This window comes from Struthio camelus, chromosome 16, assembly GCF_040807025.1.
Source record: "Struthio camelus isolate bStrCam1 chromosome 16, bStrCam1.hap1, whole genome shotgun sequence".
Lineage (NCBI taxonomy): Eukaryota > Metazoa > Chordata > Aves > Struthioniformes > Struthionidae > Struthio > Struthio camelus.
The window spans coordinates 16,408,183-16,436,180 of NC_090957.1; the positions used below are offsets into that span (position 1 = coordinate 16,408,183).

Sequence of the window (27,998 nt, forward strand, 5' to 3'; positions counted from 1 at the left end):
CCTGCTTCCCGGCGGCCCTCGCGGAGCGCGCTGCGCCGCTCTAGCCATCTGGCGGAGCCGCGCTCTGTGGTGCTCCGTGTCCCCTAGGCGACGGCGGCCGGCCAAGATGGCGTCGTCGGTGCGGGCCGGGCCGCGGCTGAGGCGGGCGGCGGCGGACGGCGAGCTGGATGGGCTCCCCGCCGGCCTGCGGGCCGAGCTGGAGGCGGCGCTGGGCTCCGACGGCGCCCTCGTGCCCTTCAGCCTGCTGCGGCGGCTGCACGGGGCGCTGCGGGAGGCAGGTAGGGCCGGGGGGCCGGGCTAGGCCGCGGCCGGCCCCGGCCCCCGTTAACCGCCGCCGCCTCCCGCAGGGTCCCCGCTGTATCTCCACGAGCTCCTGGAAGGCAGCGAGATCGCCCTGCCCGAGGTGCCGGTGCCGCCGCGGGTAGGTGAGGGCCGGAGCGGGCCCGGCGGCAGCCCCAGCCCCAGCTCCGACCCTCACGGCAGCTCTCTCCTCCCCCAGAACCCCGAGCTGGTGGCCCGGCTGGAGCGCATCAAGGCCCGGCTGGCCAACGAGGAGTACCGGCGGATGACCCGCAATGTCACCGGCCAGGTGAGTGCTGCGGCTGGCACTCGGGATGCGCTCCCCAGCTGCTCTGCCACCCCCAAAAGGCAGGCTGCAAAAACCCATCTATTAAAAAAACCACATGAACCCACCCAGGCTGCCAAATCAGTGTTATCCCCAAACCAGCTGAAGCTGACTTGAAGGACAGGAGAGGCTGGATGACCTTTTGATCTCTACTTTAAGTTCTAATTATCTGAGGCTCCTGGAGTTATGCCGTGTGTATGTGGGCATCCTCTGGTATCCGTTCAGGAATCATTCCTTAAAAGCATAACAGGTGGCAATGTGACAGACAGTAAAGGAAATTTTCCCAGTAGAATGAATAAAATAGAGGGGGGATGTGAGCAGGGATTAGAAATCATCCCTTTTCAGTGTCACAGACTGACCACAAGCACAAATCCAGAGGAAACCCAGGCTTTATGAAACCGCTTCTCAGCTACAGCATGTCTCACCACTGCTAGAGCCCCACAGAAGCCGGCTATGTTTCTGAATGAGTTGTTCAGACAGGATATTATATCGGAATCACTTCTGTTATTAAAATATAATACAACACAAGTTGTTTTAATCCTTTATTTTAGGAGCTGAACCGGTACGGGACATTGGCCGACTTTGGGAGGCAAGGTGAGTGACTGCCTCTCCTGCTGACACCAGGCAGTGTGTACCTACAGGCAGAAAAATCAGTCTTGGGAACTGTCACATCACTAGTTGTGTGTATGTTGTTGACATACAACAGCCGTCCCTGCTCCAAGCTGCAGTATCTCACTGGATGGCTTTAATGCACGAAAGCATTCCTTGAGTAAAGGAGCAGCCCACGTGTAGTTCTTACTGGTATTTCGGGAGGCATAAAGCATGTGAATTCAGGAGTATTCTTGTAGCCAAACTGAGGCAGCCACTGGCAGATTCAGTTAGCAGGATTATAGCTTGTCCCAAACTCTTCTCTCTGAGGCTACTTAACAAGCAGCTTCTAGCCTTTCCTAAAAATCACCATCTTTCCCCCTTCTCTCCAGTTCGATCTGTTAAAGCTGTGGTCATCACCATATTCAACTTCATTGTCACCGTGGCAGCCGCGTTTGCCTGCACGTACCTGGGCAGCCAGTACATCTTTGCCGAGACGGCTGCGGTGAGTGAGCGTGTCGTAGAGGCCAGACCGGAGCAGCAGACGCACTCCCTGGCACCAGGCAGCAGCCTGAGCACATGCGTGGGGTCACTTAACTCTCTCTCTTTGTGTCCCCAGCGCATCCTGTCAGCAGTAATTGTGGCCTCAGTGGTTGGCTTGGCCGAGTTGTATGTGATGGTGCGGACCCTCGAAGGGGACCTCGGGAAACTATGACTGTGCGTTTCCCTGCGAACTGCGACCCTCATGCTGGAGGCTTTTGCCCTCCCCAGGAGCCATTTATTTTGGGCAGGTTTGTCTTTGGGCTACCAAATGTTTGTACCTGCTCCTGTTACCAGGAAAACTGCTGCATTCCTCAGGCCTCATCCTTTGCTTGCCTGCTCCTCACCTTCCTGAAATGAATCATGGATTAAAGATCTTGTGGCAGCAGAACAGAAGAACCAACAGCAGTGGACTCATACTATGCCAGTATAGAGAGGAGTGTCAGCGACTGCTGTTACAGTTCTTTTCTGAAGTTGCTGTCTTTTTTTTTTTTGGAATAAATATGTTGTGTTTATGTTTGCAATCTTCTTCCTGCCTGACAGAAGAGTTCTGTTGCTATGCAGCCCACTGGCCTGGCATCTAAAAGACACCACAGAGAGCTGTGAATCTTTCTCCCTCTTTATCCTGTTCCATCTCCAGCAGAAATCAATGCCCTCAGGTGGCCTGTTCTTACTGCTCCTACCTGGCCCCTTGCCCGCTTTAGGGAGAGCGTTACTCACTTGTGACCAGCATGGCAGTTACATGACCCATCTCATATTTGGTGGCAAGTACACTTCCCCTCCGCGCAGACCTGTTCAGGAGAACAACAGTGTCTAATGCAGCAGCACTGCAGGCGCATTGGGGTTTCAGCCTCGTCTCCAGCGGCTCAGCAGACAGACGTACCCTTTGTGTAGCTTACACTGTGTTCCTGTTCAGGGAGAAGTCGCGCTGGGAGCTGCCGCCTCTCTTGATCCATGGTCCTGTGACTGTCAGTGCCAAAAAGAAAGTTGGGTCCCGGAGGAGGAGCCCCCGTCATAGCAGCCTGCCAGAGCAGCACCGTGGAGTGCGGCAGGGCGCCCGCCAGCAGAGCCGGCAGCTTGCCTTCCCTGCGCTGGCAAGCTGCTTCCCCTCAGCCACGGGACTGGGGCAGAAACTTGGGCTGCCATGGAGAAGTGCTCGCCCTTTTCTGTTGCCATCCAGCACCGGTGTCCCATGGGGGGCCGAGTACCTGCTCTGTGCTGAGCTGGCTCGGGAAAACCCTCCTCGCCCACATAGGCCCCAGCTGGTCTCTCCCTGCCAGCAAGCGGAAGCTGGGGTTTGTCCCTCAACTCAGAGGCCGAGGGACCCCAAGGGCTTTGCCAGAGCATTCAGGGGTCCCAGATGGGTCAAAGCAAGGCCCCAGACCTGACTGCAAGGTGCAGCTCCGTTCCAAGGCTGTCCCTGCCACCAGCAATCACTTAAACCTAGCGGGAAGAGTGGCTCAGTGCAGAGCTTCCTGGGTGCCTTGGAGCAGAGAGTTGAACCAGCTCAGTGCACTAGTGGCCCTGCAGTGGGGAGAGGGGCCAGTGGCACTGCCCACCCTGGGCACTGTGGGCTAGGACACCTGCTGAGCAGGCAACGTGCCAGAGCTGGACACAGTGATTAATGTTCTGATGGCAGCTAAACCCCTCTGCAAACATGCTTTAATATCCGATACGGGGAGATCGGCCCAGCACCTGCGAACGTGCCTGCGGATTAGGGGCGGCTGCGCCACAATCATCCGCGGATACTGCCTCAGATTAAGGTATTTTTCTGAAAGATTAGTTGGTATTAGGGGGCTGATGGGGAGCCGGCCCCGCCACAGCCTCACCGGCATTTAGGATATTGGATGGCATCGCAGGGACCTGAAGGAGCCGGCAGTAATTCCACGTCCTAATGACAATCGCGGCGCTAAGCCGGGCAGGGCCGGGGGCCCGGGGGGGGCCCTGCTCGGGCTACGGCTCGCCCAGGTTGGTGATGGCCGCGCTGTAGATGAGGTCGGAGATGGAGCCCAGCGAGGTGGGGAGGCCCCAGGCGGGGCCCTGGGCTCCCGGCTCCGGCAGCACGGGGGCCGGGGCTGGCGCGGTGCCGTCGGGGGGCGCCGCGGCCGGACCCCTCTCCCCGGGCGGCGGCAGCGGCGGCGGCGGCGGCTCCGGTTTGGCGCTGCGGATCCGGCGGGCGCGGCGGTTCTGGAACCAGACCTGGGCCGGGCGGGGGGCGGCCGTGAGACCCCGGCACCGGCCCGACGGGGCGGCCCGGGACGGAGGCGGGTCCCGGCGGCCCGGGACGGACGGAGGGAGGGAGGGAGGGGTCCCCCGGCCCCGCTCACCTGGATCTTGGCCTCGGGCAGCTGGGTGAGCTCGGCCAGGCGCTCCCGGGTGGCGATGTCCGGGTAGGGCACGGCGGCGAAGGCCCGCTCCAGCTCCGACAGCTGCCCCCGGCTGAACGTGGTCCGCCGCCGCTTCCGGGGCCCCCCCGGGCCGGGCCCGGGGCCGCCGCTCCCCGCCGCCCGCCCGCTGCCGCCGCCCGGCCCGCCCGCCCCGTCGGGGAAGCGGAGCAGCGGCCGGGGGACGCGGCAGGCACCCGGGGCCGCGCTCATCCTGCCCTACTCCCCCAGCCCCGCCGCCGCCCCGGCTTTTATTCCCCCCCTCCCCGGCGCCTCCCCCCGACGGGCTGGGACCGCCCCGAGCAGGCGGCGCTGGCCGGGGCCCCCCGCACCCGCGGCGGCGGGATCCGACCCCCCCCCAGCCCCCCGGCGGCTCCCGGGGCCGATCCCCGGGGTCAGCGCTCCCCGTGCAGCACCGCCCGATGCCTCCCGGGGCCAGTCCCCCCCCCCCTCCCCGACGGCTCCTGGAACCAGTAACCCCACCGGCTCCCAGTACTGGTCACCCCAATGGCTCCCCATCGGGGAGCTGCTTCCCTCCCACCGGTCCCCCCAAAGCTCCGGGGTCCGTCCCCACCCATCGCTGTCCCCGGGTCTCAGCACCACAGTGCCCCATCGGAGCCCCGAGGTGGCCCTGCAGCACTGGGGCCGGTGGGGCTCCAGGAGCCCGGGAGGGGGGTCAGGGCAAAGCCTGGCACCGGCGGGGCAGGGGCCCTGCAAGCCCCGAGGCCGCCCGAGGCCGTCTGTCCCTCCTCACTGGCTGCCAGGGAGAAGGTGACACGGGGCAGCGCTTGCTGCCTGTCCCCCCCCTTGGCCTCCCCACCAGCTGCTCTCCCGCGGGGCTGGCACCGGTCAATGTTTAACCGGAGCGGTGGTACCTGTTCTGCTGGGCAGCCCCGGGCTGGCTGGCGGTGGTTCCTGCTGGGGCCGGCTGGCTGCCACCAGCGCCCTGAACGCGGGGCCGAGGGGCGCTGGGGGTCAATGGGGCCGGAGGGGGAGCAGCGGCGGGAGCCCCAGCTGGGCGCAAGGACCAAAACGCCGCCCCAGGCCTTGCAGAAACAGTAAGTCAGCGGGGCCGCGGCGGGGTGGGAAGGCACCCCGTCCCGGAGCAGAGCCGGGGCCGGGGCAGCAGGCGCCAGCAAACCCTCCCTGGCCAAGCGGGCAGGTACTGGTGCCCCCGCCTGGGCCGCACGGCCTGGGGCCGGGACCCCCAGAAAGGCTGGGGAACACGGGGGGCTCCCGGCAGGCCCTGGGGGCGAGAGGCTCCCATCCTCCAGCTCTTTGCTTCCCCAAAGGAGCCCAGGAGAGGAGCAAGAAGGCCCCGTGGCAGGGAGAGACGCCCGCCTGAGAGTGGTGGTGAGGTAAGGGGGGGACAGGGAGGGCGGGGGACTGCGGGAAGTCGCCGGGACGGGATGGAGCAGCAGCCTCATCCTGCCTAGGCGACGCACCGGTGCGGGGAGACGGGCAGTGCCCGGGCTGTGCAAAGGGAGAGCGGGACCCCCGGGGGTCCCCATGCAGTGACATCCCCCCACCTCCCCCCCGGTAGGGTCCGGCCACTGACCTGTGCGGAGACGCGCCGAGGGGACCGGCACGTTGTGCGCAGCCTTGGCGACAGCACCGTCCACGTGAGTGCCGCCGCGCTGCGGGGGGCCGGGGCCGCCGGCCCCCCCTGAGCCCCTCTCGCGCCCGCCGGCAGGTGAGCGCGGCCAGGCATGATGCCACCTTCGGCTTCAGCGCCGTGTTCGACTCGGGCAGCTCGCAGGAAGCCGTGTTCGAAGGCAGCGGCGTGAGACAGCTCGTCGAGCTAGCGATAGACGGGTGAGTCCCTGCAAGCCCCCCCCGGGTGCCCCAGCCCCTGCGTCCCACCCCGCTCCCGGCTGGCTGGACGGAGCCCGTCCAGGCCTCGTCGGCACGTCTGCGTTGCTGGGGCCGTGCCGGGAGATGGCATCCCTACGCCGCAGCCCGGAGCCGTGCCTGAGGCTCAGCGCCTGCCCCCAGCTTTGCCTGCACCGTCTTCGCCTTCGGACAGACCGGCTCAGGGAAGACCTACACCCTAATGGGGCCACTCGTGCAGGTAGGGGGCTGTCCCACCTCCATTGCCCGATCCTGGTCGTGGGACAGACTCTTCTCGCCCGGACTGTGGGCACCAGGATGGTGGGAGCGGGCGGGAGGCGCCGATGGGGACCCGAAGCTGCTGTGACCCTGGCCTCGGGGCCGCTCTCCCTCCTGCGTCTCCGCAGAGCGAGGCTCAGCCGGCGGCTCCGTGTCTCCTGGGGCTGATGCAAAGGTCTTTCGCGTGTCTCCTGGAGCAGAGCCGGAGCCGGGGTGCTGGCCTGGCTCTCAGCGCCTCCTACGTGGAGATCTACAAGGAGCAGGTGAGCGCCTGCCCCACCGCCCAGCCCCAGCCCCTGCCAGGCTGTCCTCGGTGCCTCCCCTCTGCCAGCCTCGTCTACCCCAGGTCAGGGACCTGCTGAGCCCGGGGCCACCTTGCGCCCTGCCCCTGCGGTGGAGCAAATCCAGGGGCTTCTACGTAGAGAACCAGCTCAGCGTGGAGTTCGAGAGCCTGGAGGCCATCACCAACCTGCTCCTGGAAGGTGCTGAGCTGAGGGTGCAGGGCCGGTCCGCGCAGGGAGCACAGTCCTGTGTCGGGGAGGTGCCGGACCCAGTGCAGGATCCTCAGCCCCATGCAGCGCGGTCGAGGCTGCGGGTGCCCGGCCTGCAGCTCCATCCCTGCGGCTGGCAGAGGGCATCACCCCGCTGCCGCCGCAGTGACCGGGCAGGGGCCTGGCGCGGGCGGTGGGTGCCATGCCGGGGCCCGGGGCGTCGTGCCCCCCCTGCAGCTCTCCCTCCCACCCCGGGCAGGTTCCCGGAGGCGCCAGACTTCTGCGCACGCCCTTAACAGGCACTCGAGCCGCAGCCACGCGCTTCTGACCGTCCACGTCCGCAGCCGGGCCGTGAGCACGCATCCTGCTCCGGGTGCATGGGGCAGGGCACGGGGGGGGGGGGTGGGCGAGCCAGGGCTCTTCATGGGTGGGGGTGCCAACAGCCCCAGGCTGGAGGGAGTCATGTCCTCGTCCCTGAGGATGACTTGGTGGGGAGCCAGACCCCAAACCTGGGGAGGGGGCTGGGAGGTTGCTGTGGGGAGGGGGCTCGCTGGCTCAGCTCGGCTGCGGCACGGCCACAGCGGGCGAGCAGGGAGGGCTGGGGGGCCAGAGCATCGTCCCCAGCAACGTGGGCCCCCAGCCCAGCGCCTGCCCCAGCAAGCAGGGCACGCTGTGCTTCGTGGACCTGGCTGGCAGCGAGCGGGTGAAGGACACGGGCTCCACCGGGGAGCTCTCCGTGGAGGCCAACAACATCAACCGCAGCCTGCTGGCCCTAGGTGAGGCCCCGGGGGACCTGCGGCAGCCGGTCCCAGGAGCCCCAGCGGAGCCGTGGAGGGTGCAACGGGGCTCGTCCTCCCGCAGGGCACTGCATCTCTCTGTTGGCCAAACCCCGAGGGAAGCGGACGCACATCCCCTACCGGGACAGCAAGCTCACCCGGCTGCTGGCCCGCTCCCTGGGCGGCTCGGGCGTCACGCTGATGGTAGGTGGATGGAGGAGTCTGGGCGAGGGCTGCGCGGGGTGCGCCGAGCTGCGGGGGGAAGGCTGGAGGGTGACGGGGGGGGGATCCCCCTGCCAGCAGCTCACCTGCGACTCTTCCTTTTTGGCAGGTCGCCTGCATCTCCCCGTCCTCGCGCTGCCTCTCGGAGACGCTGAGCACGCTGCACTACGCCAGCCGGGCCCGGAGGGTCACCACCAGGCCTGTGGCTAACAGGGTACGGCGGTGGGCATTGGCTGCCTGCGGACAGGAGCGGGATGCTCTGCCCTGCCACTGGGGCTCCCCCTGAGCTGTCCCCTCGCGCTCCCAGGTGTGCCGGGGGAAGCTGCTGCAGACCTTGCAAGAAGAAATCCAAGCCCTGCAGCTGGAAAACCTCTCCCTGCGCCAGCAGCTGTGTTTGCAGAGGCTGCCGGCGAGGAGCACGGAGGTCCCAGGGATGCCCGCAGAGGCAGGGTCCGGGCTGGGCTGGGGAGGCAGGCCCAGCCGGGCAGGGCCGCGCTGGTCCCCTCTCGAAGGGCAGCTCCCCACGGCGCTGGCCGCGGGTGAGGGCGCTGCAGCCGGGGCCCTGCAGCGAGCCCCAGCCTGGCCCAGTCTCTACGGCCTCCTGCGGGACTTCGTGGTGGAGAACGAACAGCTCGGGCACGCCGGGTCCCCAGCCCTCCCTGGCACACGCAGGAGCCGCAAGCTCAGAGCCGAGGCTCAAGGAGCCGGCGGGGCAGCTCCGAGGGGCAGCTGGAGCCCCCCGGCTGCGCAGGCCCCCGTGTCCGACGACCTCTCCCAGGGAGGGCGATGCCTGTGCTGGGGAGGCTCTGGCAGCGTGTGCAGGGGGCAGGAGGGCTCTTGCCTGGGTGTGCCTGGCCCCGTGCCACGTGCTGCCCGCTCCCAGACCGGCAATCCCATGGGGAACCCCAGCGCCCTGATCCCAGGGGCCGGGCAGGGGTTGGAGGCCTGCTGGAGGCTGCCTGCGTCCTGCCCCGCTCCCTCGCTGCTCTCCAGGCAGCCCCGGCCGGCCCCAGACCTCATCGGTGACGTCCCAGCCAGCCCACCCCACAGAGCCACCCGCAGCTCCTGGAGCGCCCATGCGCCCTGCGCCTCGCTGGGACACCCCGCAAGGCTCCTCCAGCCCAATGTGACACCCGCCTCCGGCTCCCAGGCCCCGCTGCTGGTGAGCGTAGGGAGACCGGGCCCCGGGCTCCGCGGTGGCACCGTGGCAGGGCAATGTCTGCAGCAGGGCAAGGGCTCTGCAAACTGCCCGCTGCCCTCTCCTTCTTGCAGAAACTGCCTCCTGCCTCTGGCTGCCCCTGCTGCCCAGGGTGCCCCCAGTGCTGCCCTGAGCCAGCCAGTGCCGTCATGTCCCAGGTATGGCCCCGGGGATCTCTTTGGAGGGGCACGGACCGACATGGCATGGCATGGCACACTGACAGCTCTGCTTGGCCCCCCAGGTGCTGCCGGGGCCCCCCACGCTGCAGCCAGCCCCTGCCGCGGGAAGCACCAGCATCCTGCCGCTCAGCCAGGAGGATGCGGCTCCACTCTGCTCCCGTCAGCTCCCCGGGCACCCTCAGCCACCCCAGGCAAAGCGGTGAGAGCCAGGGCCGGAGGGCACCCCCGGGGCACGAACTGTGGGCTCTGGAAACCCGCCTGGGAGTTGCCAGGAGGCAGCTGGGTGGTGGGTTGAGGTTTGGGGTTACACGTGTGCTCACAGCAGGAGCTGGAGCAGGACCAGGAGCTCGTCTCAGTGGCACCTGCTCCCAAGGGACCGCCGGGACCAGCGGGGTCCAGAGTGCAGGACCAGCCCCGAAGGAAAAGTTGTTCCTTCTGCCCCGCCATGGCCGGAGCTGCCGGAGCCAAGAGGTGAGCAGGACGGCAGGGGGAGACCAGGATACAGCCCCTGCCCTTCCCTGGGGCAGCCAGGCAGCGCCTCCGATGATGCAGTCCCTCGGGATCGGGCGCCCACCGCCTTGTGCCAGGCTGGCCCAGGTGTACGTGCCCGGGGCTGTGCCTTACTGGAAGGGGCTGATCCTCGGGGGCACTAACCCTGCCTGCTCCCGGCTGGCAGCCGCCGGAGCCGTCCCTGTCCTGCAGTGGGAAGAGGCCCCAGACTGGCTGGCAGAGCAGATCTGAACGGTCCCAGCCCAACTGGTGTGTCGGCCCCAGCTGCCACGGGCTCCAGCACCGCCCACGCACGGTTGTATCTGGGAGGACAGCCAGGGTCCGCGGGGGCATTGGGACCTCTGTCTGCAAGGACTGCACAAACCATAGGTGCCTGGTGACACACAGACAAACGGACACGGCTCTCCAGCCTGCACCGCGCTCACGGTTTATTGGGGTCTAGCTAGGGGCTGTGCTGCAGGGTGGCTCCGGCTGGGCCCGTCTCAGGTGCTCTCCTCCCCGGGCTGCGAGCAGTTCAGCCAGTACTGGGCGATGGAGCGGGGGTAGCGAGGCTGCACCAGGTCCACGCGCTTGGTGTGCAGGTTGACGCGGTAGTACTTGTCTGGGGGAGAGGGCAGGCAGCTGTCAGGACCACCCGGGGACAGAGCCACAAGGGAGCTGCATGCCCGGGTCGCCCTTCTGCAGAGACCCGGAGCTGGGGTGGGCTCACGGATGTCGCAGAGTGAGGTGAGGCCTCCCCGTGCCCAGGCAGCTCCGGGGTGGCTGAGGATCCCCATCCTGCAGCTCTCCCCTGCTGCCCAGATCTTGCAGCCCCAGACTCACCTCCTACAAAGAAGTAGACGCTCTGGAGGGCCTTACACTGGGAGCCCAATGGCCAGTCGGTTTCGATGCCTGCAGACTCGGAGTCGTTTTGCAGCCAGCTCCAGAAACCCATATTCAGCGACCGGTGGTTCTTGTACCTCTTACGCTGGCGACGAGACTTCCTTCTCCGGGGCTGCTGGGATGCCACATAGATCCTGCCGGCCATGGCAGCATCCAGCCGGCTGGGCACCCCCCGCCAGTCTCGGCTGATGAACCGCCGGCTGCTTGCCCCGACTGGTAAAGAGGCAGAGTCCAAGTGTGAGGGGCAGTAATGCACGGGGTCCAGCGTCCACCCGAACCAGGCTGAGACTGGCCCCACGGACAGCCCTCAGCTGCTCTGGAGACCCACAGCACAGAGCTGCTCCAAAGGGTCCCTAGCTTGCTGGGGAGGTGTGATGGGGCCAGGGGCTGGCCAGAGCCAGGAGCCCTGATCTCGCCACCCGCCTTGGCTGGGAACAGCCGGTTCTGCCGGCGCTGAGCTCCCGTCTCCTCCTCTCCACCTTTCATTTCTCTTGCCCAGCCTTGGGGTTTTTCTATGGCAACTCTAGCTCTGATGGGAATAAACAGACCCCCAGCACTGACGCTGTGGTGCGAGGTGGCTGGCAACAGGCTCTGCGGCGTGGGACGCGAGGGTTGCCAAGGGTGTAGCAAGGGTGGGATTTGGGCTGGTGCCACCCAAGGGCGGGATTCTGCGGGTGATGCCGCCGTGGCATCCCCATGGGGGATTGCTGCGCGTGGCCTGGGCTCCTGCATGGCCCAGCGCAGCAGCTCATCCCGCCTGCCTGCGCTCCCAGGCATCGCATCCCCCTGCCCCTGGAAGCCTGCACCCCTCTTACCGCATCAGCGCAGCGTACGCTGCCACAGGCCAGCCCATTTCCCTGCCAGCCCTGGGGCTGGCCTGCCTCTTACCCATCCGGCTCCCAAAGAGGATATGGAAGATGTCCTCCCAGCTGTCGCGGTTCAGGAACGCGTAGTGCCTAAACACAGTGGAGGGCGAGGACTTCTCACAGTCGGCCTGCGTGGGCTGGTGGGCAAAGTCGTAGGACCAGTAGTACTTATCTAGCATTAGAAGGGCAGAGATTAGGGGAGACCTGCTCGCGGGGGTGTAGCAGCTAGCAGCGTGGCGCTCCCAGAGAGGGACACGCGTGTCCTGCCCCGCAGCTGCTGGTGCGAGGGTGCTCCATACGGGTGCGGAGGGGCTGGACTCTTTACCCTTGAAGAAATAGACTCTCTCATTGCCGTGGTAGCTGTGCGCGGGGAGGGCGAAGGCTGCATCGATGTTGTTCGGGATGCCTTCAAAGCCCTCGGAGATGTCACGTGGGTACCCAGGATCCAGGGCTCCGTCATCAAAGCGCCAGTACTGGCTGCCCTGGGGGTGTGGGACAGAGATGGGGTCGGGGAGACGGGCAGGGAGCCAGAAGCGGCATCCCCTGGGCTCTGCCTAGGGTAGAGCAGACACCAGGGATGCCCTGCGGTAAGGCTGTGGCTGCTCGGGGGCACCGCACTGGCCCGCTGGTTGGCAGTGCTGGCTCAGTGCCTGCAGCTGTACACGTCCCTCTGCTGTGGCATTGTCCTCCTGCAACAACCAGTAGCAAAAGCCACCAAGCCATGGCTTATCACTGACCAGGCTGGAGTGTGGCCTCCCTTACAGAGACAGGGGGAGGGATCTGGGCATATCTGGCAGCTGCCGTGTGTGTGCGTGGAGGGTATCAGGGTCAGAACAGAACGAATCTGAGGGCTGTGTCCTCGCTCCCAGCGTCGCCGCCCAGGGAGCATCCCCCAGGCCTGCCCCCTGTGCTTCTGCCCACCTTGAAAATGTAAGTCTTGCCCTGACAGTTGATGCGCGTGAAGGCTGCGTCGATGGGGCCCTCTATGCCCCAGATGTCACTGATGAGTTTGGGGTAGCCGGGCCGCACGCTCGTCTCATCCAGCTCGTAGAAGTATTTCCCTGCGGAGAGAGGGGAGGTCGAAGTGGCAGGAGGGGAAGGAGGGACCTTCCTCCGCAGCGCAGCTGCAAGAGTGGGGCACCGATGGGGCAGCCGCACACCCGGGAAAGGGCCCCAAGGTACCTCGGAAAGCGTAAAGGGAGCCGTTCTTCAGGTCAGTGAAGGCATCGAAAGGCTTCCTGCTGCACAGCTGCTCGGGGCCTGGCTCTCCGAGCCCATCTAGCGTGGTGGTGGGCAGCTCCTGCGTGGGCTCCTCCTCCTCCTGCAGCGTCTTCTCAGGGTCCACCTCACTGCCCGGCGGCGTCAGCATGGGTGGCAGGGTTGTGGGCCATTCTGGGAGCGCTGCCTCGGTGCCTTCTCCCACCTCGGTCTTGGTGGTGGGGATGTAGTCGATGTAATCATCCTCCGGCAAGGCAAACACGTCTCCTCGGGTCACTGCAGGAGGGGGCAGGTCGGTCCCAGGTAGCCCTGGGTGTCTCCACACCGGGGTCTGGGCACTGGCACAGTCAGGCGGGACCCTGCTCGCCCCGTGCAGAGCAACGCGCTCTCCTGCCTCTCTGCCTGCTGCCGCGGCTGCTACCAGGCAGCCCGGGTGTGCACAAAGCCCAGGGCCCCGCGCCGCAGCAGCTCCAGCCGCCTGAAACGCCTGGCATTGCAGCCCCCGCACGCCAAATCCCAGCCCCGGCTTCACCCCCTGGGCGTGAATGTGCGCCAAGCTGGCCCTGCACCAGCAGCCCAGGGTTGCGTCCCCCCAGGTCCCCGCTCTGCCCAGCCGGCCCCCTCGCTGCCGGCAGCTGGGGACGGAGGGCTCCAGCAGGGCCGGTACCTTTGGCTTTGCAGGCGGTGGAGTAGTCGCTGCAGCAGCTCTGGTAGTACACGCAGAGGGTATCGCACTGGCACTTCCGCTTCTCATCGAAGCCATCCTCACAGTGGCCCACGCAGGAGTCTGGAAGAGCCACCAGCCAGCGAGGAAGGACTAACGTGGGCCAGGCAGCATGGCCAGCACCTCTCCTCCCCGGCCCTCCCCAGCCCCGGGGGCAAGAGGCAACAGCATCAAGTCCAGCTCGAGGGACACCTCACCTCTCTGCGGCCTCCCCCAGCCCCAGGGGCTCCCTTGTCGCCCTGCTCCCCACCCCTGGCTCCCTGGGGCGGGATGGGAGTCACGGACGGGGCTGTGCCACGATCCGAGCTGCGTGCTGGCTCCCCGCGACCCAGCCGCAGCCCGGCCGGGGATTCGCCCCAGACACCAGAGGCACCGCTGACGCCCACAAACTGTGCTGCCCGCTTTCGGCTTTGCCCCACACAGCAGGATGGCTGGGGCTCCCACATGCTGCCTGTCTCCCTCCTCACCCTGCCTGAGCTCCCCCAGCCACTCTGAGTGCCCAACAGCCGGGTCCGCTCCGTCCCCAACCTCGCTGTAACCCGGTGCCGGCAAGCGCCCGGAGCGGGGTCGTCTGGCCGAGAGCTCAGACTCACCTTCAGCAGCACGGGCCGCGGCGAGCAGGCCCAGCAAGAGGGCAGGGAAGAGCAGCCTCATCCTGGCCGGCCGGGAGCGCAGCCCTCCTGCAAGTGTGCGGGCTGCAGCGCGGCAGAGCCGGAGCCCCGGCCTCCACCGTTTACTCAGCCTGCCCCAGCGGGAGAAAACAAACAGGCCAAGGTCAAAGCAGAGGGAAAAAGGGGCAGAGATGCACCCCCCCCCCGGCCTTCCTCCGCGGCGCCGGGCCAAGCTGGCTGGGTGGGATGGGGACAAGGCTCCCTGGCTGCGCAGCGCGGTCTAGCCCAGGGTCCACGCTTTCGCTGTCTGCGCCTTCCCGGCCAGCACGCAGGCTGGCCACGCATTCAAAGAGCCGGGGGAGACAGGAGGTCAGAAATAGGAACCACTTTTCAGGCCTTGCCACAATTTTTTCTTAGCAAATCTCACGGTATTAAAGCTCCCAACCGGTCGTCTCAGTGGGAGGCTATTTCCCAGCCTGGTCTAGGCAGGATGAAAAGCCTAAGGGGGAGTGGGGAGAGACAAGGATCCCGCTGATGGTCAGAGCTCAAAGGGCAAAAGAAAAGGCCCTGGGCTTACACTTGCCTGAAACATCACCGTTTTGTAGAGATTTTTGCTTTCTCAGTGTCTGGTACTGGGGAGTACCAAGAGGTGGCAGCCTAGGATGGGACAGATGCCACCTCTGTGCATGGGTACCAGGGGCCAGAGGTGAACAGCTTGGAGGGAGGGGAAGCAAGTCCTGTGCACTTTCACTGCAGTAGACAAATAAAAGCCTGTGTATTTTGCTCCCATTATCCCCTTTCCAGCCAATCTTTTCAGTTACTAATTAATGTCAACTCAGCTCTTTCTGCAGTTTCTGATAACTCCGGGATGGTTATGTAATCAGGGTTAAGGAGCAAATGCACATTGAGGCTACAGAGATACTGGCTCTGGCTGTTTGCACTGCCACGGCACTGCTGGGGCAGGAGAGCCGCAGGGGTCTTCCCCAGCCCTGGGGCAGCGGTGTCACAGCTCTGAGCTTTAATAAGTGACAAGAGATTTGCAGAGAGAAGAAACTGAGCAGGCTGGCGGGTGCCGCTGCCTGCCTTTCCGGGGGCCCTGCCTCTGCCAGGTCAGGCACAGGCAGTTCCTGGCATTGGCTGATCCCAATCTTGCTGGAAGACCTTGGATTTGGTATTGAGAAAGGTATGTTTGCCTGCCAGGAAAGCTTTGGGGAGCTGAGGACAGCTGCCAGAAGCAGGCTGTGTGGACAGGACTTCTGCAGCCTCGTAACCCTGCTGTTTGCTCCGTCAGGGCTGGCATCGTCCCCGCATGCAAGCACCAGCCCAGCGTTGCACTACAGCTTCGTGCAAAGTAAGGCTGGAGAACGAGCAGGGCTGGAGGGGGATCCTGTCCCCTCTGCGCAGGTGAGGGAGGCTGCAACGAGAGGGGCTCAGCAACGTCTGTGCTGCTTTGGCTGATGGGCAGAGACAAAGCCTCGGAGCTGCCCCCCGCAGCGTCAGCCTCCTGGCCACCAGCAACCGCAGACCTGGGCGCCGGGCGAGCCCTTCCCTGCGGCCACGCTCAAAGCTGTTGTGGGACGAGACCCCTGGGAGAGGGGCTGGTTAGGGTAACCAGGGTTAGGGTAACCAGGCCCTGGGGGGTCCCTTGCTGCTGAGGGGAGCAAAGCCAGCCAAGAGAGCTCAGGCTACGGGCCGATTTCCCCAGGGCAAGGCTGGGAACACAGATCGGACACAGAGCCCAGCCTGGTGTTGCTAAAAATCCATCCTGAAAAGAAAAGACAAGCTCTAGGAGCTTGTGAGGAAAAGCTAAAAGGAATGATCTGAGTTCTGCCCCTCTGAACAACACCCTCCTCTGAGGTAGCAAACCCCTCTGCTGCACTGCATCACAGCAGCCCGCATCAGTGTCACCCCCGGTTAATAGCAATTTATCAGCAAAATCCTTACTGCTTCTGTGCTCAGCGTCTCCTGCAGTACCATGCCGCTCGGATCGCCTTGTTTACCGTCCTTCGCTGTGAGCTAATGTCGCTTTCCCGTGACTGTCCCTTGCATGTGGATTGAGAGAGGATTAAAAGAGACTCTGTGGCATCAAAACATCAACTTGAATTTAAGCCTTAGTCTGAGCTGGCAGTAGCCTGGCTTTGGAGCCAAGGATTTGAGCTGCTCCTCCCAACACAGGCGAGAAGCGTCCACAACATTTTTGCCCTGAGCACGTCTGGCCTGGAAAAAAATAAAGCAGCCCAGGCTGCCTCTGCTCTTTCTTTTATAATGCAAATCCTGAGCCCACCCAGCAAGGCCGCTCAGGATTCATGCCACGGCAAGGGGAGCTATTCAGCCCACTGCACCGATTCAAAATGTGTTTGAAATGCAGGGTCAGGACTGCCGGTGTGCAACCACAACCAGCCGTGGTCCAGCCCTTTGTTTTCATCCTGTGGTCCCTCGGGTCAGAGCCTGGCCATGCGGGCAGCATAGGAGCCCCTGCCCGCCGGGGAGCTGCTTGCCGGCTGCCCGGCAGCTTGGGTGAGGGGGGACGGGGTGGCGAGGAGCGCCAGGCAGGCCCTGAGCCCAGGCTGGGCAAGCCGAGGGCTGTGACAGGAGCTGCGGTGGAAGGAGGGGTCTGGGAGGATGCCAGAGCATCTGCGGCGAGGAGGGGGATGCTGCTGGCGAGCCCCTCCTTGGAGAGGCGGTGCCTGAACGGGGTGACATCAGTCCCTGGGGACTGGAGATGCTGAGCCTGGCTCCGGGCAGGCGGTTCCTGCCACTGCTTCCAGCTCCGCATCCTGGCAGGGCAGGGAGGGGAGAGGGAGCCGGTGTCCCAGCCCAGCGGCTGGACTCCTGGCCAGCTCCGTCCCCCCTCCTCCACCTCCCTGCCATCTCCTCCGACCAGCTCCGGTTCCCCAAGAAGCACGGCAGCCCTGCCCGGGCACTCCCAGCACGAGGGGGACCAAGGATGCTGTGCTAGCAGCTGCTGATGGTGCTCACCCTGCTCGTCTCCGTCTATAAACTGTGCCGGTTCTTCGCCATGTCAGGGACAGAGAGGCTGGTGGTGCCGGACTGCGTGAGCCAGCCGGGCTGGTGGGCAGGTGGGGGGAGCTCCAGGGAGCACCGTGAGGTTTCCCCCGGGGTGAACATGGATGTGCAGGTGGCCCTGGACCGGATCCTGCCTGCTCTGCACCTGGCCATCTCCTCCGCCAAGCAGGCGGCTGGCCCAGCGGAGCTGAGGAGGGCCCTTGCAGAGGTCTTCCAGCTGGTGGAGGAAGCCTGGGGGATGCCCACGCTGGGGAGGGATGTGGCCAAAGCGCTGTGCGATGCGATCCGCCTGGAGGGTGGCCTGGACCTGCTGCTGAACCTGCTGAACACAGCGGAGCTGGAGACCAAGTGCCAGGCAGGAAAACTCCTCGAGCAGATCCTGGTGGCAGAAAACAGGTGAGTCTGCAAAGAGCCCAGCCCAGCGCCCAGCATGCCCTCCCCGGAGCTGGCCCCGGCGTAGCGTGCGCCCCAGACACGGCTCCCACCCTAGATAGACCCCCTCCTCTAGCAGCAACCTTCCCCTCCACATCGCTCCATGCGTGCAGACCCTGCCCCTGCATGTACGCCCCCCCCGCCCATGCACAGCAGCAATTTCCTCCATGCACCCCACCAACATCCCCCCAATTCCCCTCCTCTGGCTGCTCACAGGACCTCGAACACCCTCCACCCCAAACCACGGCACACAGCACTCACATGGAGGCTCCCGACACAGCTAGACCCCAGGGAGAAGCCATGCACCTGACATGAGCTGCACCTGCCTCAGATCTTTCTACACCGGGGTTTGTGCAGGCAAACGTGCCCGACTCCTGCTTAGAGACAAGACCCCCATCTACTCCAAGCGGGTCTAGAAGGCAGCGGCCTCTGCACTGCTTCACACTGGGCGGGGGGCCGCACCACGCCGTGCCGGGGGCTGGCAGCCCCGAGCAGGGGCAGGGCAGCACCAGCTGAAGGAGCCGGCCCTCAGCTGGGCACGGCCCACGGGGCCCATGCCCAGGAGCTCCGCCGCTCCCCCTTCGCTGCCGCTCGGCCAGTGCCCCTCTGCGTCCATACGCCGCGAGCGAGCGGGGAGCACCCTGCCCAGCCTGATCAAGCTGAACAGGGCTGGCGCGGGCATGCCCGTGGCCAGGTACGGCCTTGGGAGGAGCTCCACCACTTGTCCCTTTTTGCTGCAGCTTTTACGTCTGGGCTCTCTGTGCTGTCCCTGTGACACCATTTCTGTTGGTGACCACAGAGGAGCCTTGGGTCACCGGCTCGGGCGGCAGCTCGCTCCAGGCCCTGGACTTAGGCAGCGCAGCAGGCGCTCCAGCCCAGCGCTGCTGTCCGCCCTGCAGATGACAGCCCCAGAACAGCTTTAAATGGGCTCAGCCCTTGGCTCCACTCACAGGTGCCCTCCTGCTGACAGAGCCCTGCATCGCTGCCACTGCTTTCTCCCTGTCCCAGGGGCCATTGCTCCTTCTTTTTCCTAACGCCCTGCTGACAGATAGCTCCTGTGGCTCCAGTCCTCGGGGCGAGGCAGCAGCCGTGGCAGCGTGTCCAAGCCCAGCCTGCTCCAAGCCAGGCATTCGGCAGCACGTTGAGGAAGCCTGGCCAAAGTTCACAATCTTGCTCCAGCTTCATGTGCAGCGCGTCTTACCACGAGGGCCTCCGTGCTGGGGAGTTTCCATCCCCATCCCCTCCGCAGGCTTTCGACCCGCTGGCTGCTCTGCCTTATTTTCCAGGACAGGTCCCCTCTGCCTTTCAGTGCACAGCTCCCGCTGCTGTGCTCTGTGTGAAGGCATCTGCATCGCCCTATTCCGTCCTCGGCCAGGGCTTCGGGCTGTTCGAGAAGGTGCATATTAGCTGGAAGGGACATTGCCCTGGACCTCCTGCTGTGGCAGCCGTGAAGTCCACGGGGATCTCACAGCAGGGGTGGGCTCACACCAGACGGCACTGGTGTGGGTATGCAGAGCTGCCTGGTAAAGAAGAGGAACACCTGCAAGTCTGCAGGTATCAGTGGGGTTAGGAAACATTTACCAAAGTCCCATTCCCGGAGCTGCGCTCTGAGGCAGAGCTGGGGTATGCTGAGCTTTGGGGCAGGGGAGCTGTTAAGAGGGTCGGGTTGTCTCTGGACATTGCTTAGCACACAGACTGATGGGCACCACGTTGGGCTTGTGGTGGGCGCACAGCCTTTGCCTGCCACTGCGTTCAGTGAGGCCCAGAGAGGCAAAGAGCTAAACCAGGAAAGTCCATTAGGGCGGAATTAATCCAAGAAAACGTCACAGGCATGATCTGAATTCAGCACATCACTTCCTGGCAAGAGAAAGCAGCTGCAGGAGTTGCTGTCTCTGCTCCAAGAGCTGTTGGGTGCTGGGGCCTCGGTCCAGCCTTCTCTTACTCCCCACAGCACCGGTGCTTTCTGCCCCAACCTCCTGCTAACCTCTGAGTGAGGGTAGGGTGGCACAGGTCCGAGCTCCTGGGTCCGAGCCTCCGACTTACAGAGCTCTACTGGTGCCCGAGTGCTGCAGCAGTAGGGCTCAGGCGGGAGCTGGACCGGCTCCATCCCACAGCCCTGGGGACCCGACGGGTCTGTGTTTGTCATCTGATGCCATGGCAGAACCTGGGCTTGGAGCCAGCCTCAGGGTGAGGACTTTTTTCCCAGAGCTCTCCGCAGCGTTTGCTGCCAAATCCACCCCAAGGTCAGCGTGAGCCATGCAGGCCACAGGCTTCCCAGAAATGCCCTTCCTGCCTGCCAGTATGGAGACGCTGGTGTGCCTTCAACCCCACCACTGCCAGGGGCTGAAATAGAGCACTGCCTTACAGGCTTGAGCCTTACAAGCAACACAGTAAGAGCTATCTGCACCAACACTCGTGCGGTGCAGATGGAGCAGATCCACCACAGCACCAGAGCACTTGTTTCTCAGGCCAGAGACAAAGCTGACACTCACTGTCACCCCAGCCACCAGGTCCCCTCAACCCGAGGGAGTGCAGCTGAGCACCCAGTCCTGTCATTTCCACCCTCCTCCTCGCTCTAGGCCATTAGGGCACAGCCCCCTTCTTCCAAGCATCTTTCCAAGACCATCCTCATAGCACAGGGCTCTCAAGCCCGGCCGCGCGCAAGCAGTATCTGGCGGTCCTCAGCAGGACAGTCAGGTTCCCATTTCTTACCACTAGCTTCTCATGTGTCCCCGCAGCCAGTCCTGCGTCTCCCAGCACCGGGCAGGGAGATCACTGCAACCCGTGCACTACTGGCAGTTCGCAAACCCGTGGCCTCCTTTCACAAGGGCCCTGCAGTCTCTCCCTGTTACGCTGACCTCATTGGTACAGTGATATGACCGAAACACGGTTGTCACAGTCCCAAGAGGGCGCACACACACATCAGCCACATGGCCAGAGCGTATGTGCAGTTTCAGTCGTGCAACCAGGATATCTCTGTTCACATGCAAGCTGTTTCCCTGTCTTCATCAGAGAGCAGGCGTCACGCCTGTCCAAGCGGACAGCAGAATGGCAATGTCCTGGACATGTAATGGCTACGCACTGAGCACGTGGCAGGGCAGGGCCGTGATCTGTTGCCTCTGCGTCATAAGAAGGCTGTAGAGGTGCTGGACTCTGCTGTTTGTGGCACAGAGCCAGGACCTGAGGTTCAATCATGGCCTGGACTGCCACACTTCAGGAGCAGTCGTTCAGCCCCACGAGAAGCACCTTGTCCCGCGCTCGGTACCAAACTGGAAGGCAGCCAGGTGACAACGCTGGTTAGGGACAAACAAGTGTTCACTCCCAAGCACAGAGTAGTTCACACACACCTTGGAAGGCTGAGTAAACAGATACAGTTCTCGACCAGCATTAACTTACCTTGGGCTGTTGCTTGCTTTGCACCTCTTATGCAGAGCAAAAGGGAGCCCCTGGTGCAGTGATCCTGGGCTGTGCGTCCCGCGTGCTGTCACACCACAAGCTCCTCCATCAGACCCAGATGGGCTCTGCAAAACCAGCTTGTTGCACTGCAGCCAGGCAGCGTATCTGGCAGTGGGGTCCGCAGGGAAATGTTTGTTTCTCATGCAGCAAACACCACTGAAATCTGGGCGAGTTCACACACCAGCCAGTATTCTCACTACTTGGAGAGCCATCTGCCACTCACCTGACTGTGTTTCTCCTTTCTCCAGGGACCGGATTGCTCGGATTGGTCTGGGAGTGATCCTGAATTTAGCCAAGGAGCGAGACATTCCCCAGCTGGCACAGAGCGTCTCTGGCATCCTGGAGCATATGTTCAAACACACTGAGGAGACCTGCTTCCAGCTCATCTCTGATGGAGGCCTGGATGCTATCCTCTACTGGTGCCGCTGGACGGACCCCATTGTGCTGCGTCACTGTGCCATGGCCTTGGCCAACTGTGCCATGTATGGAGGGCAGGCCAACCAGCGCCTCATGATTGAGAAGAAGACGGCAGAGTGGCTTTTCCCACTGGTGTTCTCAAGGGATGATGAGCTGATCCGCCTGCATGCGTGCCTGGCCATCACGGTGCTGGCCACCAACAAAGAAATCGAGAAGGAGGTGGAGCGGTCGGGGACCCTAGCTCTAGTGGAGCCCTTCATCGCCTCTGTAGATCCAGGGCAGTTTGCATGTGACATGTTGGACAGCAGTGATAACAGCCAAGGAAGGACAGCTGATGACCTGCAGCGCCTGGTACCCTTGCTGGACAGCTCGCGGCTGGAGGCACAGTGCATCGCTGCCTTCTACCTCTGCACAGAGGCTGCCATCAAAACCAGGCAGAAGAAAACAAAGGTAAAGGGTAGGTCGGCCAGCAGGAAGAAGATGCAAAAGGGAAGGGGTTCCACGATTGCATCCTGGTGTCCTTTGTTCCCCTCTGAGCCCAGAGTACCTGAGCCTGAGGATGGCCCAGCACAGGTTATTGGGACAAGGAGGGGGAAGCGAAGTCATGTGTCTTTCCTTTGTGTCCCCAGATTTTCAGTGAGATTGGGGCTACACAGAGCCTGAAGAGGATAGTGTGCTACTCCACCAGTGGCACCACCTCTTCCCTGGCCAAAAAGGTGCTGCGCATGATAGGGGAGGAGGTGCCTCGGCGAATTCTGCCCACTGTTCCCAACTGGAAAACCTTTGAGGTGCAGACGTGGCTGCAGCAGATTGGATTCAACAAATACTGCCAGAGCTTCCTGGTAGGGCGCGTGCCGAGGGGAGGAACAGCTGGGTGGGCCCTTTTGCTCCATCCTGCAGCAGAGGTGGGAGCATCTAACCCAAGAAGCTTCTCCTGTACCACCCTGTCCCAGCATCTCTGCACACACATCGTCACTTGGTGACGGAGAAATTGTTGGCCAGAATGGCTGCTTGCCCTTCTGGGGCTCCAGGACTAAGGGAGGCTACTGGGGAAGAACAGTGTCTTCTGCCACCAGTCCCTTCTCCACAGAAGTCGTCCTTCCTTCCTCCTCTCTCATACAGCCCCGTAGGCACCGAGTCGAGGTGCTGTCCCAGAGAGAACCAAACTCTTGGGGACAGAGGCTTGTGTGTGCCAGGTCTCCTTCAGTCCTGACCTAGGCGTGCTAATTCTGTGAGAGCCGGCTGAGCTGCAGGAGGACTAGGCAGGCTGTGCAAAGCGGCTGTCTCCCGGTGGCGGGACAACGGCTTTGCACCCCTGAGCTGTTCCCAGCCCAGCATGCCCTGCAGGTTTCTGCAGCCCCTGCCTGTGGTTCTCTTGGCAGGACCACCAGGTGGATGGGGACATACTCCTGCGATTGACAGAGAAGGAGCTGCAGGAGGATTTGGGGATGGACTCCAGCATCACTCGGAAGAGGTAGGAACTTATCCCAGGAGCACTCCTAGCGCACGCTGGCCTCTCCCTGGCAGCCACCACCGTGGCAGAGCCGGGGGATTTATGCCCTTCTCTTCCTGCAAAGGCAAGAACAGAGGGAGACCTGGACAGTGCAGTATGCAGGCCCAGAGGGATTCCTGCAATGGGGCCAATGCCCCAGAGAGGTGTGCATGGCGAGTGATTATCTGTTGCATAGAAATTGAGGAGAGATCCTGCACATTACCCAGAAAAATGGGAACTTACCTGGGCTTTTCCTCCCTTGGCTGAGCTCCTCAGGCCTCCGTGTTCTGATGGTCAATGCTCCCACAATCAGGCAGCTGGTTTGTCTCTTTCTCCATTTCTTTTGTTCATTCTTTATCACAGCATGTAAGTGCACTCTCTCCTGTGCAGATAAAAGCCATATGTTATCAAGCATCTCTAGGCCCTGTCTGGTTCAGTAATTCCCCCTCCCCGCTCAACCCTTTCATCTGTTGCTCTGCCAGGTTTTTCCGGGAGCTGACAGAGCTTAAGACGTTTGCAAACTATTCCACCTGCGACCGCAGCAACCTGGCTGACTGGTTGGGCAGCATCGACCCCAAGTTTCGCCAGTACACATACAATCTGCTGACATGTGGCATCAACCGCAACTTCTTGCACCGTGTGACGGAGCAGCAGCTGCAGGAAGACTGCCATATCGACTTGGGTTTCCACCGCGTCCGCATTCTCTCTGCTGCTAGGGGTGCGGGCTCTGCTGCTCTGCTCAGCCTGAAGCAGGCGGGTGGGGGCAATGGGGGCAAGTATTGAGGCCGGGTTGGGTTGGGACAAATTGCTGGGCACTTTTAATTTTTGGTTGCCATTCACTTTGTCTAGAAATGCTTCACTCCCCTATAATGCCGCAAATTTCATCCAATGGGACTGATGTATTTATCAGCTACCGGAGGAGCACTGGGTGCCAGCTAGCCAGGTAGGTCCTGTGGGCAACACTATAATTCTGGGTTGAAGCCCAGAGCAAAGGTTGGTGAACAGTTTACCGGAAGAGCCTGGAGCTGGCTGCACACATGAGATAGGGAGCACTGCAGGCTGCAGCTGGGAGGAAGGTGGGGGGTTGGGGGCTGCCAAAGCTAAAATGCAAACAGGGGCAACAAATGCCAAAAGCTGCACGGCAAACAGGCTAACTCCCAGGCCCGTAACCACCATTCTGTCCCTCTTTGACATTGATTTACCTTTTCTTATGCTGTGCTCATAGGGCTATAGAGGATCACAGCAGGGAGTTAATGTCCTGCTCCTTGTCTTTCCTGCATGAGCCCAGACACCTGTAAGCGGGCAGGGCTGGCAGCTGACATCCCCAGTGCCATGCTGTGCTGTGCAGGAGCCTGTTCGCTGCTCCTCTGTCTCACATCTCGGCCGACGTGGTGGGAGAGTGCTTGAAATCCAGGCACTGGCGGCAGAGCTCCTCACGATGCTTTCTCCTCTCACCACCAGCCTGCTGAAGGTCCACCTGCAGTTGCACGGCTTCAGCGTGTTCATCGATGTGGAGAAGCTGGAGGCTGGAAAGTTTGAGGACAAGCTGATCCAGAGTGTCATGAGTGCCCGCAATTTTGTGCTGGTCCTCTCACCAAATGCACTGGATAAATGCATGGGAGACCCTGAATGCAAGGACTGGGTGCACAAGGTAAGAGATGCAGAAAATGGGAGCATGGTGTGAGCAGGAGAGGGCTGGTGATGGACCGACACAGGCCACAGCCTGAGCACTGCACGTTTCCCACAGGAGATTGTGACAGCCCTGAACTCTGGAAAGAATATTGTGCCAGTTACAGACCATTTTGAGTGGCCTGATCCACAGACACTTCCCGAGGACATGAGAGCTGTCCTGAAATTTAACAGCATCAAGTAAGTAGGAGAAGCCTGTGCTATGGGGTACCCTGGCATCACAACAGAGTGGCTTGCATAAGCAGTAGCAAGGCGCACAAGAAAACTGGGGGAAACAGATGAGGGAGGCAGAACAGGCCAAAGGGGAGGCGAGTCACTTGAGGTACTCCAGAGCATGAAGAGAGCAAAGGTCCCCACTGTAAACCTTCTGCTTTTGCGCTTGGGACTCATCCGGATAAACAGAGTTTTCTGCCTAACCTCCTCTGGGAGAAAACCCATCTTTGCCACCCCTGTCCCCCAGGCAGAGTGACACTGGCATGTTCCCAGTTTGCTGTCCTCCAGCCAGACCGGGTGCCTTTTGCCTCCTGCTTCACTGTAGGGTAGCACCGTTCCAGGCCAGCTTTCCAAACTGCACGTAGCCCTCCAACAGGGTCCAGGGGAAGGGGGCTTTCCTGTAACATTTAGTGTTCCTCTATTTTCCACAGGGAAAAGGGGTGTTCCTAGAGAGCTGGGCTGGATGTGGAGGAAGGGGATCTCTGGCCCATGGTCCAAGTGTGCTGAGCTATGTTGCAGTGTCTCATACAACAGAAAATTTAACTATGATTTTCCCCTCCATCACAGATGGTCCCATGAATACCAAGAGGCCACAATTGACAAAATCATCCGCTTTCTCCAGGGCCGTTCCTCCCGGGATTCTTCGGCTGGCTCAGAGAATGGCCTGGACTGCTTGCCCTCTCTTGGACAGACCTAGAAACAAGACAGCTACCTCATTCCCTCCAGAGATTTTCCAGGTGACCCCCTTTCCAGTGGGGCCAAATCTCTCCCTTTAGACCTTTCCCCATCTTAGTGCTGCCCAACAATCTCCTGGCCCACCTCTTGGCTTGAGACAAGGCCTGTGGCTGGGGCAACCACAGGGCTTTAGTCCTTCTTTACCCCAAAATGCAAGCCCTTAGCACTAGAAGGCCAGTACTCACTTATCTGGTGCCTGGAGCTAAGCCTGGTGGACCCACTTGAGGAGGGACTGGTTGTCTTGCACATCCTCCCTTCAGGTGGCTGCTGGCCTAGGCAGGACATTCAGGCTATGCCTCCCACAGCGCAGGGGGTGCACAGGAGACGAGCATGGTCTGACCCACACTTAAACACTGCAGCACCACCCAAAAACATGTCCAAAGAGGAGGGATCCTCTGAGGACTGTAAGGTGGAGGAGAAACGAGGCGTCACAGCAGGATGCAGAAGAGAAAAGAGGGGTTGAGAGGAAAGAGATCGTGAGCATCTTATAGCCTCTGCTGGGTCCTCGGAACGTCATTAAGGTCAGAAGCTCCCGGGAGAAAAGGGCAAACACAAGCTAAGCCCTAAGGAAATCTCCATGTTTGGGGAAGATAATGCATTCAGGCAGGGAGTGTCAGGCTCTTCTCAACAGCTTGGGCAGAAACTTCCTCTCCCTCATTAATGCCCCTTTAACACCTGAGCTCTCTCCCTCGAGGCCTTGCCCTTCCTAATGCTGCATAACCACTTTGTGCTCTTAGCTCTGGCCATAGAAATTTAGTTTTAGATCCAGTGAAGTTTCCAAAGGGTCTTTGCAGGAAGGGCTTTTAAAACAACCCCTTATCCTACATCTGATATCTCAGCTTTGCCACTTTATCAGGTCCTTATATACAGGGCACAGGAGACTGGTTTGGGACTCTGGAAAATATATTACCATGCAGATATGGAAGAGGGTAGTTGCTGTACTGTACCTGTGGTGTTATTATACACTGGCTGTATTTTATTCTGTTGTTGGTTCTTCGCTACAGATTTCCTATGGTTTGTTCTTCAAACAGGAGCTGGTTCATTTCTTTGCTGACTGGCACTTGCCCGACAGCCCTGGCTACACTCCTCAAGCTCAGGATTGTGCCTACTCTCTGCTGGATGCAGTGCCAGGTAGCAATTGTTTCCACGTCCCTTCTTCTGATCCCTTTTCAATACCCACCAGATCCTTTTGCAGCTACTCACCTTGAAACGTCAGGAAAGGGCTAAAGTCAATGAAAAGGGCAGATGGAGGCTGCTAGGTGTGAGCAGGACTGGCCAGCACCTGCTGTTAACACTACAGTTGAGGAATCTCAGGCACCTCAACATGCCTCCTCTGAATTCTGCTCTCTCGGCCTTGTCCCACTTCTCACACTTGCTTGGAGGGTGAGCGGGCTCTCAACAAGGTATCATTTTGCAATTAAGACCCAAAACTGCAGCTCTTTCTGATGCAGAGCAAAAGGATGCCCCAATCCACAGTACACACAGCCCTCCTACAAGGAGTGAGAGCAAGCCATGGCTAGGGAACTCCAGCCTGCCTGACACTCTGGGGAGCTGGCTGATGCACCCCTGCTGCAGAACATAAGGCAGAAAGCTCCTCAGTCTGTCCCTGCTCAGAATAACCCTAACCTTTCAGGAGGTAATGAGGAGGCTCAGCTATGTTCCAGTCCAGGAGTCACCGAGTCACCGTGTCCTTCTCCTGGCCCTCCCTGAAGCCTTGCTGCCTGCCTTAACTTTCAGGAACACAAGCATTTGCTTTGGCTTAGATTCATGAATATCTGAGGGGAAAACAAATTCTAGTGCTTAATCACATCTTTACGGATAGTTCTTACCAGCTCACAGTTAATGGCATCTCTGCTTTCTGGGGAAAGAAGGTTAATGGCCATATCCGCCCAGCATTAATCAGAAACAATCTAATCTTCAGATTAAATATGAGGAAGCCAGCAGATGAGCCCAAAGGTGAACCTGCCAAAGGATAAAAGCCACAGGGCTTTTATGTGAGCTGCTCCAGGGAAAGGTTTTGAGTCACTGACTGAAGGTCAAGGCCCCCATGCCCACTGAAGGAGTCCCACACAAAGAGTCCTAAAGATTTTGCTGCCTACAACACTACACAAAACCCCTAGAAAGATACCAGAAGCAAGAATCTTGTATAAAAAGGGTTTCTGGTTTCCCAGGAGCTTTCTGTCATTTAACCTTTTCACCCACCATTCAATATAGAGAAGATTTAGTTGTCTTCTACAGCTTAGGTGGTTTTGCCTGCAATGAGAACCCATCTCTTGCTCCAGCTGCCCAGACTGTAACTCTTCCTGTTTCCCCATCATTCTATTACCTTCACCCCAATGAACTTGCTCTGCTCTTGGCAAAGCATCCCATATCCAACCCCTTCCAGTCAGAGCAGAAGATCCTGAAGAGATAAATGCTTCCCCGTTCTCATCTTTTCTTATTCCTTTGTCATGTCATATCAGAAAGACTTCAAAGTTGTTCTATCAGCTACTGTTAATAAATTTGGTTTATACTCTAAATCCCCATCTCTTTTTGTTTGTGTCATGTGCCTGCAGCCTTCTCCCACCTGTTCTCTTGCCATCATGCTTTCTCATCCTCTGAGGGGGCTGACAAC

The 27,998-nt window shown here is 61.4% G+C and overlaps 5 protein-coding genes across 10 annotated transcripts; 3 read left to right on the forward strand and 2 right to left on the reverse strand.

The window, feature by feature from the left end:
* The first annotated feature begins 27 nt into the window (after nucleotides 1-27).
* Nucleotides 28-2,282, forward strand: TMEM199 (transmembrane protein 199). The gene is made up of 6 exons (XM_068909500.1): nucleotides 28-278; nucleotides 348-421; nucleotides 500-589; nucleotides 1,177-1,219; nucleotides 1,606-1,718; nucleotides 1,833-2,282. The coding sequence occupies exons 1-6, from the start codon at nucleotides 107-109 to the stop codon at nucleotides 1,926-1,928; spliced, it is 588 nt and encodes a 195-aa protein (XP_068765601.1). The 5' UTR covers nucleotides 28-106; the 3' UTR covers nucleotides 1,929-2,282.
* A 125-nt stretch (nucleotides 2,283-2,407) lies between these two features.
* SEBOX (SEBOX homeobox) lies at nucleotides 2,408-4,350 on the reverse strand. 3 transcript variants are annotated; one of them, XR_011134785.1, is made up of 4 exons: nucleotides 4,081-4,350; nucleotides 3,583-3,952; nucleotides 2,637-2,719; nucleotides 2,408-2,544 (listed from the first exon to the last, which is right to left on the reverse strand). XR_011134785.1 is itself a non-coding variant. In XM_068909501.1 (2 exons), exons 1-2 carry the CDS (start codon nucleotides 4,348-4,350, stop codon nucleotides 3,707-3,709), a joined length of 516 nt encoding a protein of 171 aa, XP_068765602.1. In that variant the 3' UTR covers nucleotides 2,408-3,706. The 3 variants fall into 3 exon arrangements, 1 of the variants encoding a protein (XP_068765602.1); XR_011134784.1 differs by having other exon boundaries at nucleotides 2,408-2,719; XM_068909501.1 differs by having other exon boundaries at nucleotides 2,408-3,952.
* A 677-nt stretch (nucleotides 4,351-5,027) lies between these two features.
* On the forward strand, nucleotides 5,028-10,597 carry KIF12 (kinesin family member 12). Of its 2 annotated transcripts, none has more exons than XM_068909493.1 (16): nucleotides 5,028-5,195; nucleotides 5,430-5,495; nucleotides 5,681-5,759; nucleotides 5,831-5,952; nucleotides 6,133-6,208; nucleotides 6,375-6,509; nucleotides 6,593-6,728; nucleotides 6,997-7,088; nucleotides 7,378-7,513; nucleotides 7,599-7,717; nucleotides 7,845-7,949; nucleotides 8,043-8,897; nucleotides 9,008-9,091; nucleotides 9,175-9,311; nucleotides 9,435-9,583; nucleotides 9,789-10,597. In XM_068909493.1, exons 1-16 carry the CDS (start codon nucleotides 5,116-5,118, stop codon nucleotides 9,851-9,853), a joined length of 2,436 nt encoding a protein of 811 aa, XP_068765594.1. In that variant the 5' UTR covers nucleotides 5,028-5,115; the 3' UTR covers nucleotides 9,854-10,597. The 2 variants fall into 2 exon arrangements, with proteins under 2 accessions (XP_068765594.1, XP_068765595.1); XM_068909494.1 differs by having other exon boundaries at nucleotides 9,438-9,583.
* Nucleotides 10,027-16,137, reverse strand: VTN (vitronectin). The gene is made up of 9 exons (XM_068909499.1): nucleotides 15,868-16,137; nucleotides 13,906-14,054; nucleotides 13,256-13,375; nucleotides 12,553-12,864; nucleotides 12,292-12,431; nucleotides 11,696-11,852; nucleotides 11,393-11,542; nucleotides 10,445-10,717; nucleotides 10,027-10,223 (listed from the first exon to the last, which is right to left on the reverse strand). Exons 2-9 carry the CDS (start codon nucleotides 13,964-13,966, stop codon nucleotides 10,105-10,107), a joined length of 1,332 nt encoding a protein of 443 aa, XP_068765600.1. The 5' UTR covers nucleotides 13,967-14,054; nucleotides 15,868-16,137; the 3' UTR covers nucleotides 10,027-10,104.
* A 492-nt stretch (nucleotides 16,138-16,629) lies between these two features.
* SARM1 (sterile alpha and TIR motif containing 1) lies at nucleotides 16,630-27,897 on the forward strand. 3 transcript variants are annotated; one of them, XM_068909495.1, is made up of 11 exons: nucleotides 16,630-17,346; nucleotides 21,087-21,705; nucleotides 21,885-22,097; nucleotides 22,638-22,729; nucleotides 23,230-23,465; nucleotides 23,597-23,690; nucleotides 24,209-24,398; nucleotides 24,495-24,616; nucleotides 25,272-25,386; nucleotides 26,416-26,515; nucleotides 27,018-27,897. In XM_068909495.1, exons 1-11 carry the CDS (start codon nucleotides 16,892-16,894, stop codon nucleotides 27,092-27,094), a joined length of 2,313 nt encoding a protein of 770 aa, XP_068765596.1. In that variant the 5' UTR covers nucleotides 16,630-16,891; the 3' UTR covers nucleotides 27,095-27,897. The 3 variants fall into 3 exon arrangements, with proteins under 3 accessions (XP_068765596.1, XP_068765599.1, XP_068765597.1); XM_068909498.1 differs by lacking the exon at nucleotides 27,018-27,897 and having other exon boundaries at nucleotides 16,633-17,346; nucleotides 25,217-25,386; nucleotides 26,416-26,510; XM_068909496.1 differs by lacking the exons at nucleotides 26,416-26,515; nucleotides 27,018-27,897 and having other exon boundaries at nucleotides 16,634-17,346; nucleotides 25,217-26,363.
* Nucleotides 27,898-27,998: the final 101 nt, after the last annotated feature.

What these genes read in the sequence shown, in the direction of transcription:
- TMEM199 (XM_068909500.1), top strand. Translation starts at nt 107, where the DNA reads ATGGCGTCGTCGGTGCGGGCCGGGCCGCGGCTGAGGCGGGCGGCGGCG. An exon ending in CCCGCAATGTCACCGGCCAG is followed by an intron (nt 590 to 1,176) that starts GTGAGTGCTGCG and finishes CCTTTATTTTAG; the next exon opens with GAGCTGAACCGGTACGGGAC. An exon ending in TCTTTGCCGAGACGGCTGCG is followed by an intron (nt 1,719 to 1,832) that starts GTGAGTGAGCGT and finishes TTGTGTCCCCAG; the next exon opens with CGCATCCTGTCAGCAGTAAT.
- SEBOX (XM_068909501.1), bottom strand. Translation starts at nt 4,350, where the DNA reads ATGAGCGCGGCCCCGGGTGCCTGCCGCGTCCCCCGGCCGCTGCTCCGC. An exon ending in TGCCCGAGGCCAAGATCCAG is followed by an intron (nt 3,953 to 4,080) that starts GTGAGCGGGGCC and finishes CGCCCGGCCCAG; the next exon opens with GTCTGGTTCCAGAACCGCCG.
- KIF12 (XM_068909493.1), top strand. Translation starts at nt 5,116, where the DNA reads ATGGGGCCGGAGGGGGAGCAGCGGCGGGAGCCCCAGCTGGGCGCAAGG. An exon ending in TAATGGGGCCACTCGTGCAG is followed by an intron (nt 6,209 to 6,374) that starts GTAGGGGGCTGT and finishes GCGTCTCCGCAG; the next exon opens with AGCGAGGCTCAGCCGGCGGC. An exon ending in TCCACGTCCGCAGCCGGGCC is followed by an intron (nt 7,089 to 7,377) that starts GTGAGCACGCAT and finishes GTGGGCCCCCAG; the next exon opens with CCCAGCGCCTGCCCCAGCAA.
- VTN (XM_068909499.1), bottom strand. Translation starts at nt 13,966, where the DNA reads ATGAGGCTGCTCTTCCCTGCCCTCTTGCTGGGCCTGCTCGCCGCGGCC. An exon ending in CTCCCTTTACGCTTTCCGAG is followed by an intron (nt 12,432 to 12,552) that starts GTACCTTGGGGC and finishes CTCTCTCCGCAG; the next exon opens with GGAAATACTTCTACGAGCTG. An exon ending in CGTCTACTTCTTTGTAGGAG is followed by an intron (nt 10,224 to 10,444) that starts GTGAGTCTGGGG and finishes CCTCTCCCCCAG; the next exon opens with ACAAGTACTACCGCGTCAAC.
- SARM1 (XM_068909495.1), top strand. Translation starts at nt 16,892, where the DNA reads ATGGTGCTCACCCTGCTCGTCTCCGTCTATAAACTGTGCCGGTTCTTC. An exon ending in AATACTGCCAGAGCTTCCTG is followed by an intron (nt 22,098 to 22,637) that starts GTAGGGCGCGTG and finishes TTCTCTTGGCAG; the next exon opens with GACCACCAGGTGGATGGGGA. An exon ending in TCCCTCCAGAGATTTTCCAG is followed by an intron (nt 25,387 to 26,415) that starts GTGACCCCCTTT and finishes TTCTTCAAACAG; the next exon opens with GAGCTGGTTCATTTCTTTGC.